Source organism: Cynocephalus volans, chromosome 13, assembly GCF_027409185.1.
Source record: "Cynocephalus volans isolate mCynVol1 chromosome 13, mCynVol1.pri, whole genome shotgun sequence".
Lineage (NCBI taxonomy): Eukaryota > Metazoa > Chordata > Mammalia > Dermoptera > Cynocephalidae > Cynocephalus > Cynocephalus volans.
In genome coordinates, this window is record NC_084472.1 from 12,268,671 (window position 1) to 12,280,117 (window position 11,447).

At 38.7% G+C, this 11,447-nt stretch overlaps 1 protein-coding gene and 1 long non-coding RNA gene across 3 annotated transcripts in view; one reads left to right on the forward strand and one right to left on the reverse strand.

Moving 5' to 3' along the window:
• The window catches only part of MYOM1 (myomesin 1), a 131,320-nt gene extending 121,706 nt beyond the window's left edge, over window positions 1-9,614 (reverse strand). Inside the window, exons 1-2 of the mRNA XM_063077233.1 lie at window positions 9,445-9,614; window positions 5,369-5,710 (exon numbers count right to left, since the gene is read on the reverse strand). Coding sequence (XP_062933303.1) covers window positions 5,369-5,685 — 317 coding nt within the window. The 5' untranslated portion in view covers window positions 5,686-5,710; window positions 9,445-9,614. The remainder of the gene's footprint in view (window positions 1-5,368; window positions 5,711-9,444) is intronic.
• On the forward strand, window positions 1,990-10,613 carry LOC134361967 (uncharacterized). 2 transcript variants are annotated; one of them, XR_010021511.1, is made up of 4 exons: window positions 1,990-2,085; window positions 3,697-3,812; window positions 5,030-5,221; window positions 10,203-10,613. It is a non-coding gene; the product is annotated as an uncharacterized LOC134361967 (long non-coding RNA). The 2 variants fall into 2 exon arrangements; XR_010021510.1 differs by having other exon boundaries at window positions 5,033-5,221.
• Window positions 10,614-11,447: the final 834 nt, after the last annotated feature.

Genomic DNA, 11,447 nt, shown 5'->3' on the forward strand with positions numbered 1-11,447 from the left:
ATAATATATAATGCAATTTAGTTCAATATAATTCAATATAATGTTTTCAGTAACTTATTGCAAGCGCCTAGAGCAGGGCTTAGCACCCAGGAGGCACTTAGTAAATGTTTATGGAATGAATGAATAATAATGCCTCAACTTGTTGAGTGTTCCCTGTGAGCCAGACGCTACACTAAACATCCTCATGATTATCTCTCTTAGACCTCACAACATGAGGGACAATCACTTTCCTCATTTTACAGATAAAGAAGCTGAGAGGTTAACTAGCTTCTCCAGAGTCACAAGCCTAACTGCAAGCAAGCACAGGCCTGTTTGACCCCAAAGACTATCCACATCCCCTTACGTTATAATGTCTAGAAATGGATATGTAGAAAACCGACATGAATCCAATACTAATAGCTAAAGTTCAGGGCACAAAAATGTCCACAAGGCAGTAGATTTCTTTGCTAAAACCTTTTGAAACCATATGGGGGTGGGAAATGGAACAAGTTTTCGGGTTCCCCTCAGTCTGTGCTCTGTTTAGTGGTCTCTGTTGTTAGCACTGGTATCTTCTGTGTGAAATAGAGCTGGTTTGAATGTTAGCATGGCCTTCATAAACTCTGTTAGTTTCAAAAGGGGTAATTATCTGGGCAATACCCAAGGGAAGTTGATCAGTGTGACATGAGTGTAGGTGAGGGGCATGATTCAAAGTTACAGTGCCCTGGGAAAGTCACTCAAGCCACAGTGTTCTCATCACCAAACTGGGCTGGCTTAGAACTGTTAATTAGCTGGTAATCTCTATGTATGATTCTAAATCGTGGGTAAAAGAGTCTGTAAGGGCCCAGGTTTGGCACTCATGAACTCTCCACAGGTTTTCCTTCTTAGAATTTGTGCCCTTCCATCTATTATTCCCTGCTCTAAATCTTGGTTATTTTGGTGCCTAATGGCTTCTCCACAAGAAAAGTAAATAAAAGGAAGCATAATGAAAAACAATATATTGATTCTTCAAGAAAAACCTAGTGGCGGTGTGGTCGAGGGGAGTTGCTAAGCGGCATCAGGTACTCATGGAAAGTGCAGGGACTCGGGTGAGATGGGGGTTCAAGTCACTACTCTGTCACTTGTTAGGGTAATGAAGAAAAGTGTTTAATCTCCTTGGTCTCGAATCTCCTCATCTGTAAAACTAGGATAATAATCTTTACTTCTCAAGGCTGTTGTAAAGATTCAGTGGAATATAGGATGCCATGCTGAATTGCATCATATGGGCTGAATTTTAATCTGTTTAGAATAAGACAATTAAATGTCTCCCACTATGGAGGGCTAAGGGACAATTCTAAATCCTTCCATCATCCTAGAACTCTGCCGTGTTGTTCTCTGGTTTTGAAAGTTATTAACTCTTACTTATCAAGCATAACAAAATATTATTATTTCTATCTTAATGTGTGATCCAGCCTCCTCATAAGAATGGAAGGTACCCTGCTTCCACAATACCACATTCTCTGTAAACATTTGCCTCATTTCATCCTAAGTCCTTATATTATTGGCATGGGAAAGGGGTCCTCAGGTCACACGCTGGACTGTTTGGGATTTATATGTAGATTTTCTAGAGCCGTGGTTCTGACCTCTGTTGAGTCATATACTTCTCTGAGAATCTGATGAAAGCTACAGTCCCTCTCTCCAGGAAAATTCTCATCTACACGTAATTCTGCACATAATTTTAGATCATCCAAGACTACTGAAATCTATTCATGGACAGAGGTTAAGAACCCTTGCTGTAGTGGATTGAATTATGTCCCCTCAAAACTTACTAAATATTGAGTTGTATCCCCCAAGTTTTATGTGTTAGAAACTTGGCCCCCACTGTGACTGTTAAGAGGGTGGGAAATCCTATTATGGCAATTGAAAGGTGGAGCCTTGAAGAGGTGATTGGATAGTAGGACTATGAAGTAGTGAATGGATTAAAAATGGTGGTCAGGAGCATGGTTCTGAGGGCTTTAAAAGAAGACAGTCTCTCTCTGCTCTCCCTGCTTCCACCATCTTGCAATGTGAGACGCCTGGGTCACTGTCACCACCACCAGATGGACTTTGAACTTCCCAGCCTCAGAAACTGTAAGCAATAAATTTCTTTTTCTTTATAAATCATCCAGATTCAGTTATTTTGTTATAAGCAGCAGAAACGGACTAACATACTTGCCTAATGGTTGTAAAGTGGTCAGGAGTACCATTTTCCTTAAATCCCTGATGTTTGTTGATTATTAATATAAAACAATAATCTTGTTAGTCCAAGAGGTTTTGAACTTTCTCTACTTCAGATTTTTTTTCCTACTGTGACAAACAGTAAAGGCATTTAGAATAAGCCTTCCAGAATTTATTTTATAACCCATGGCTCAGAATACAATCGGTAGCCAATCTAAGCTGCAACCACTTTGACACTGAACACGCCATTGTTCCTAAGACTCACTAAGGTCAGCCAAGCGCTGAGCACATATAAGTCTCCATAGTTTCCATTTTAACACTGGACATCTAACTACAAAGCAGAGGCTAAAAATAGACCAAGCACAGTGCTCACATACAGTCCACAGAGGTGTGTTTCCAACCCCAGGAGTTTTAATCAACAACACTGTTCACAATCCAGAGAGAGATTTTTCATTAGCAGGAAAAAGTTGTTTCATTTTGAACAAGCTAAAATACAGTCTAAAGGAATTATAAAGACTTTGAAGTGTTCAAAGAATATTATCTGCACCTGTTAGTTCTCGGTCTAAAAAAAGAAAGACTAAAATATTGCCATGATTACATTGGCTTTCTTTGTCTTTTACATTACATTATACAAAGCAAAAAATGTTGGCATTTTCGTCCCCCTCTTGTTTCTAGGTCAGCAAGTTTCTACCAAGAAGTTTGAGTTGTTCAAACATAGCAAGCCATTAATAAATACCTATCTACCTACATAAATATATACATAGACGGAAGGAACAAGATATGAAGTTGAATATAGAAAAATAACTACAGTTCCATTCCCTACTGAAAGTTTACTATCCAAGGCTCTTTGTAGCTAAAATGGTTAAGTTCCAAAAATTATATAGAGCAAATGTTTTCTGAATAACATATGCTCAAGGGTTCCTTTACTAATCTCTGATGTAATACAGCAGATTATGGATATATGTTAATATTATACATGTTATTAAAAGAAGAACTTGTCTAAAATTAAAATAATTTAACAAAATTTAGCAACAGAGCTGAAGAAATAAAGATCATCTTAAAATACAAATTCATAAAACTATAGATTCTACAGTATTGGGGAAGTGAAATAAGTACATAAGGAGTAACATTAACAAAAGCACGATAATGGAAATACCCATCTTCTATAAACCCCGCACAGGCAGTCTGGGAAAATGGATATTTAAAATGTAATCCTCCTCTATTACAAGACAGCTGCTTTCCTAAATGAGCTCTTTAAATGTACTTATGGGACATTTTTCAGGGGAACAAAATGATGCTGTCACATACACATGGTGTTAATTCCGTCAAAATATTCTATTTTATTTATTTATTTATTTTTGGCAGCTGGCTGGCACTGGGATCCAATGCCAGTGTTACCCTGACCTTGGTGTTACCAGCACTATGCTCTCCCAACCATCTAAATTTTCTTTGGAAGGCAGTTCATTGGAAGCAAGTACTAAAAGAAATGAATTCACCTCAGTGACAATATTTCCATATTTGCAGCCAGCGCAAGATCCTTTTGAATATCCCATGGCAGAACATGACCTATGAAAGTGAGTGCAAAATGATCCTGTTCCATTTTAAATGGAATTTCAGAACGTGACCATCATACATTCCAGGTAAACCCCAGCAGACTCTGGCTGTTCCTAAACTTAGCAGACGTTCCCAGGAGGTCACCGTCACTGACAAGATGACAGCCATAGATCAGGCGCTGTTCAAACCTAAGAGGGATTTGGGGATTTCTGCCTTCAGAAACCTTCCTCCCTTCTATTCATACAAATCACTCTATTATTTTTTCAATAACTTTTTAGATTTCCAGAGATAAACACCTTTTCCATTTTCCCTAACAAATATTTTTTAGAGTTAAATTTTCTAAGACTTAAAATTATATTAGGTTTCTAATAAAAAATGCAGCCTATGCCAGATGCTTTGAAGAAGAGGTCTAGAGGCAGCACATGGTTATTTACCACATAGCCCAGAAATGTCTACATTCTGAAGGTCAGCAATTCTTTCTGTGGACTATAGATAGTTTTTTAATAAAAATCACATATATCTTGCAAGTGTTTTTAAATCCCCATAAAAAATATTTCATTTTGAATACTGAGAAATTAAAAATTGCCTTGGAATGAGAAATAAATATCTGCCCAACATTTAGTATGCTGGGACGACAGACACAGATAATAGACACAGATAATACCCAACATCAAAGTTAATGGTAAACATTTCTCCCAGGGACACTGCTGCTGTCAAGTGTCATAGTAACCTTCTTCTTTGAGTGACTACAGACTCACCGAGAAACTTTCTTCTCTAACATCAAAGACTATCAGAAAGTTTGTTGTTTGAAATTATATCAGTGAGAATGAAATATCTCACTCTTGCCTGGGGGATCCAATTGCCTGCTGACACAGAGAAGCAGCTGGATGCCCACCCCAGAAGAAGAGCTTCAGATAAACGGTTTCTGGATTCAACAGTACACACTGATCTTAACTTTACTGTTTCCAAGGAAACAGGACCTTGGCTTGCTCTGCAGATCAGACCTCCATCTAACCTCCACCCTTCCTAGAATCCTAAAGTAACTCTTTTCCTATAGTGTCTAGTCTCCCTCATTGCATTGGGTCGATAAAACTAATTTTGTTGGAATACAGATTTGTTCCTATTATTCTTAGGCTGACTGAGATAAGACTATGTTTTTATAAAATGCTCCAGCTAAAGAAAATTGTTGCTGCTTGAATAATAGCTTGGAATTTTAAGTACTGGTTTTCAGATATTGAAGAAATAGAAAACATCTGTGCTGTGACCTGTGAATTTTAAATTCTATACTGGCTTCTCATCTAAGCAGAAACATTCTGAGAATGAGGAAACCTGCTGCGAGCATTGAAATGATATTTCCTGGCTCTGCTGCTGCTAAAGTAACCTGTGGCAAAACATCCCTGCTTCTAGAAATAACACAGTTAGCAATTCAAGGAAAACTTTCCAGCATGACTACGAAGCTCTTTATAAATCTCAAAGAGACAATAAAGGGAAATAGGTAGGTACAGGTCTCAGGTCTCCAAAAATATGGTCTGTCTTCACACCCAGTTTCAATGTATGGCTGCCATATGTAAGGAGAAAAGAGGAAATGATTTGGGTTATTCAGAGTGTCTTCCCCAAAGTTGGAAGACCAATTTTGACATACCCGTGGGAGTAACCGTAATCATGGGCTGAGACTGCCTTCTGGCTGACTTCAGACCCGAGGGAGTGCTGTGTGGTCCCGAGACTGTAGGCCTGAGAGGTCTGCTGCTGGGAGGAGGAGGTGGCCGCCTGACTAAAGGCCTCCGACTCCTGGCGGTGTGCCGCAGAGGAGCGGCTGCTGTAGGCCGTGGAGCCATGGGTGTAGATGGCAGAACGTTTCTTCTCCCGCTGGTACTGGCTCATGGTGGTGCGGAGGTCCCTGTTGCGGTAGCTGAGATCATAGTGCTGGTGGGACCTCTGATAAAAAGGCAAAGACATCATGTGCCCCTGGAGGGAAACAGGCAACCTACAAGAAAACAGCAATTTTTGAGTGAATTATTAAGGGACCAATTCCATTGAGGAGTCATCTAAACCAATGTGGAAAAATGAACACTCTTATCAGTTCCAAAGAGTGAATGGAAAATGATGTGAAGTTTAGCTGAGCTGGTTATTCAATAAACTCCCTACTTCATAGCCCAGATGTTTCCTTCCTATCATTGTGGAAGGAAAATAAAAACTACTTTTTTTTTATCTAGGAGGTCTTCACAAAAAATGCTGTGACTATTGTGTTTTTTCCTCAGACCCTTTTTAATACATATTTCTAATTTTCTGGCATGTCATTCTGATAGGGGTTCGTTTAGGAGGATGTGTAATGATGGAGAGTAATGTGGTGTTCATTCAACAAATAATGAGTGAGCACCTACTATGTGCCTGGAACTATTCCAGCCCAGGAAATACAGTGGTGAACAAAACAAAACTTCTGCTCTAATGACCTTGTATAAAACCACAAATTCTACTGCAGGAGACAGACAATAGAGAAAACAAATAGTAAAGAATGTTCTAAATGCTATAGAGAAAAATAAAGCATGAAAAATGGTTGGATGCAATTTTAAACAGCCTCATCAGGAATGGTGTCACTGGAAAGTGACATCAGAGCATAAGAATATCTGGGGGTAGAGAGTTCCAGATGGAAGACAGTGTAAAGGCCCTGAGGAATAGCAAATTGGCTAACAAGGCAGTGGGGGTTGGGAGAGGGAGAGGTATAGGAGATGATGTCAGAGAGGGGAGGGGCAGATAGTGCAGGGTCCTATAGGCAGCAGTAAGGACTTTGGCTTTTATTCTAAAAGGGCTGAGAAGCCGTTCGAAGGCTCTGAGCTGACAATCGCTCTTGCTGACATCTGAAGAATAGATGTTGAGGGACAAGAGTGAAAGTGAGAAGATCAAGTAGAAGCCTGTTATGGGCTGAGTTGCATACCCCCCAAAATTCAAATGCTGAAGTCCTAACCTCCAGTACCTCAGAACGTGACTTTATTTGGAGATTGGGTCCTTAACGAGGAAATTAAGTTAAAATTAGATCATTAGGTTGGATGCTAATCCAATTTAACCTGAGTCCCTACAAGAAAAGGAAATCAAGACACAGACATGTGCATATAACAGAGAGAATACCATGCAGAGACACAGGGAGAAGACAGCCATCTAGTAGCCAAGGAGAGGCCTCAGAAGAAAACAACCCTTCCAATACCTTGATCTCAGATTTCTAGCCTTCAGAATTGTAAGGAAATAAGTTGTTTAAGCCACCAGTCTGCAGTACTTTGTTATGGTGGGCCTAACAAATGAATTGCAAAGTCCACTGCAATGGTCCAGGCTAGAGATGATATTGATAACTGTGGAAGTATAAGAAATGGTCAGACTCTGTGTAGATTTTGAAGAAAGAACCAATAGCGTTTTCTGAAAGTCCCGAATTACGGTGTGAAAGAAAGAGAGGAATGAAAGATGACTCCAAGGTTTTTGCTTGAGCAACTGGAAGACTGAAGTTGCTATTAACTCAGATGGGGAGGATTGGGAGATAGCATCAGTTCAGGATGGAAGAAAAGGAGACTGGCTTGAGATGTCCTACAGCTGAGATGCCTGCTAGATTCCAAGTGGAGACGTTAAGTAGGAAGCTGGATATGTGACTCTGGAGTACAGGGGAAAGGGCCAGAATGGAGATCTACATTTGGGAGTCAACAGCTTATAGGTGATAATGAAAGCCAAGAAAATAGATGAGAATGCTTGTAAATGAAAAAGAAAGGTCTAGAACTGAACCCTGGAGTATGCTAATGTGATATACAAGCTCTCTCAAATCTCACAAACACTTCAAAAAGGTATAGTCTCAAGCCAGAAAAAAATGGTTCGCTTCATTAGGAATATGTAGTCTTTCTACATTAACAAGTAAGAGAGTTAGTCCCCAGTGTGGCAGCTGGCATCGTGAACTTGAGCTTATAGTTCTACTGAAAGTCAAAGATACATTTGCTTAGCATAGGGAGGGGAGACTTCACAATGGCTTAATTTTCTTAAATAATCTGCCCACTGACAGGAGGCCTGTCAGCCACATTGACAACCTTGGATAAAGTAATAGTTTTATGGAAGTCTGCCCCCCCCCCACTTTTAAAATGCTTTGTGCATAATCTGAAATGTTATTTTTCAGTTTTACAAGTAAATTAGTTTTGAAGTATTCAGTATCTTCCAAACCTTGGTTTTTTTAAAAAAATAAATTCTAAATGAGGAATAAATCCTTCTAAACTTGCTATATTTTTTGTTGTTTAAAACTACTTTTTATTTAAACTATTTGGAAAGTCAGCACGTATTGCCTAGAGAAGAAAACCCAGCAAACTTCACTCCAGAAATATTTATCTTATGGCTCATGGAAGATATCAGTCTATGTGGCATTTTCTAAGAGAAAAAAATAGCTACTAGCAAGCAACTTTCCTTCAATCCTTAAATAGATTGCTATTTTCTGTTATAAAATATACAGAATAATTATCATACGTAACAATTAATTATTAGATGAATTTTGAGAAAATAAAAGGGTTAGAATTTATTAATATAGAATTATATTGCTAGGCAGTTATAAAGATATTAGATAAGTTTCTGTAATGATACATGCTACATTGTAACATGGCAAATGTTGTTTGAATGATTTCCAAATAAATAATAAAGGATTGTCCTATGTATTATGTTATGAGCTAAATTCATAACCAGATGATTTGAAATTCTGTTATTTTCACAAAAAACCTTTAAGTTTAAAACCCTAATTCTATTTTCTACTCTATTTCTATTTTCCCCCAATATATTTATTTTTAATAATACTTAATATTCCACTCATACAGATAGTGTATTACAAGTAAACAGTGTTGGCTTTAAGTCAGCAGAGCTCATTGCCACGGCTCTGACCTCTGGAACAAAGGTACAACTACCCCCTCTTCATCAAGTAAGCAAGGATTAGCCCCAGCACATGACAGCTAGAGTATGTTTGGAGAAAAGATGGTTTTGTTTTCTTCTGTTCTTTTAAGACCTAAATGTTCTTTCTGAAAATAACTTGGGAATTTAGGAAGATATACAAACTCCATGGCTGTAATTATCATATGATACTTTTGTACAGGCATTAGAGGCCAAAAGCTGATGAAAATTATTCAGAGAAAGTATTAACTTTAGGATCATAATGTGAGTGTCTACATTGCCTCTGAATTTTTACTTAACCATTTTTAGGCTAGGGATATTATAATGCATGCTTACATCTATCCCCATTGCATTGTCAGAGCAAAATGGCTGAATTGTAAAGTAGTGACTTCTGAGTTAATTTTGCTTCCTTTTGGTCTAATTTGTAACAAAGGGGCATCATATGGCATAGAGAGAAATAAAAACGCAGGATTTTCTATTACCTCATCCATTCCAGATTTCAACCAACCCACACTTGGCAAGAATTCTTAACTCACACTTACAGTTCAATCTGAGACAAATATAATCTCTTTATAGTTCCAGGAACAGTAGCTCAGTTTAAAAAGAATACAGTGATCTGAGAGAATAGCTGTGCCAGCCCAAAGGGCACACTGCTGTTCTGGTCTCCCTCCCTGGAGCTTCACTTTCCTATTTCTCTGCTATTCTGACATCTCTTTGAGAAAACTGCTGAACTCAGAAGTTTAGAAAGAAACCACACACACCACAGTGCTGTTAAGTGCATAAACTATCAAGTGCATTCTTCTGCCTTAGTGTTGCACTTACCAGTTTCCAAAGGAGTAATGGTGGTGGGAATGTTCCGATGCGGCTGAAGAGCTGGATGAGAGAATGAAAACTATACCTAGGTTGAATCCAAGAAAAGAGTTAAGAGGCAGGGCTGAAGACAGGACCCTGGGGCCAGTTCAAAAATAATGCATGTGGTCAGGCAGCAGAATGCCAGGGCCACACAGCCAGCCTTTTATGGCCAAGAAGGCAGATAAATATAGCAGCAAATGCGGAGGGCAGTCCCAAACCAGGAGTTAATGCCGGGCAACGAGTATGGCCTGATTAAACCAAACACAGGATTTTTACTTGGCTATAAAAACTATTTTCAATATCAGTTTATTGCTAGATATTTACAAGTGTAATGGAAAGAGTGGTTTGTGTTGAGAGCTAAAAATAGGTGTAGTAATCTGATTCTCAAAATGGACTTCTTGGAATTTTAATGCCAAGATATAGTTCTGGGTGTGCTGCTCATAACACATGTACAATACATTTAAAGATACAAAGTAAAAAGAACTTGAGGCTAACTAGAGGCAAAACAAGTCAGAAACGGGTTACACATGGTGGCAGTTTTGTCTGACAAAACAGTCACCGTTTCTCCCATTTCAGGAAAAATTTACAATGTCAGTCACAATTTCAAGTCTGAATATTTGATCCCCTGATCATTAAAGTCTTTTGAGAAGCAACTCAATGTTTTATCTCTTTTAACTCAGAGTAGGGTCAGTCTATTTAACAAGAGCTTCTCTTTCTCTGTTTTTCAGACCCTGCAGCTTATTAAGAGGTGGTATAAGCTGGTGGTCGGAGCCTGCACTGTGGAAGCAGACCAGACTTAGATGCCCGTCCACTGATAGCACTTAAGAGCTATGTAGCCTCAAGCAATTTATTTCTCCTCCCTGAGTTTCAGTTTCTTTCTCAATACAATGGAGATAACAATACTCAAATTAGAGAATTGCTGTTGAGATTAAATGTGATAATGCAGATAAAGCACTTAACCCAGTGATTGCCACATAATAAAGACTCAGTAAATATCAACTGTTATTACTGATAGTATTAATACAAAAGCTCACTGCTGAGACTTTCTGCATTGCACAGGTTGGTAATTCTGATATACTGGCCTTATGTTCTGACAGTGATATTACATCAACTGAATAAAGATCACCCATCTATCAAAATATCGAACAGACTCAATTTTATAATACACTTTGTAAGTATTTTCTTGATAATAACACTGTTGAGGACCTAACAAGTGTCAAGCACTGGGATAGGCCTTTTATATACATGATCCCATTGAATTCTTATAATTCCCTGTAAGGTATGTATCCTTAGCTTCATTATATAGCTGAGGAATCCAAGGCTTCAAGAGGTGAAGGCATTTGCCAAAGATCACACAGCTAGTAGATGACATAAATGCAGTTCATTCAGAGATATCTGGATTCCATAGCCCATGTACTTGTTGTCATGCATTGCTGTATCCTCCAGGGACACTTCATTGATAAGAAAGTAGACATTCTGAAATGGTTTTTCAAGTGTAATATAGGTCTCCACGCATAACAGAGGGTCAGCTTCTGAGCTACCCAAAGTAGACAACAGAATGTATTCCACTTAGTTCTGATCCAGTTCCCTGGTAAAATTCAACCTGTCATTTCTTTATCTACATACACCTCCTGTTAGTGTGCACATGGACATTTAGCTGTCTGGAGTTCATAGGGGAATTTTCCAACCTTTATGTTCCCCCAACATCCACTTGTTCTCTAAACATCTTCTATGGTCTGAACGTTTGTTCCCTCTCAAGCTCATGTGGAAGCTTGATCCCCATGTGGCAGTGCTGAAAGGTGGGGCCTTTAAGAGGTAATTGGATTGTGAGGATTATGCTCTCACGAATGGATTAACCCATTCATTGAGTAATGGTTAATGACTTAATGGGTTATCTTGGGTGTGGACAGGTGGCTTTATAAGGAGAACAAGTGAGCACGTCAGCAAGCACTCTTGCCATTCTTGCCATGTGA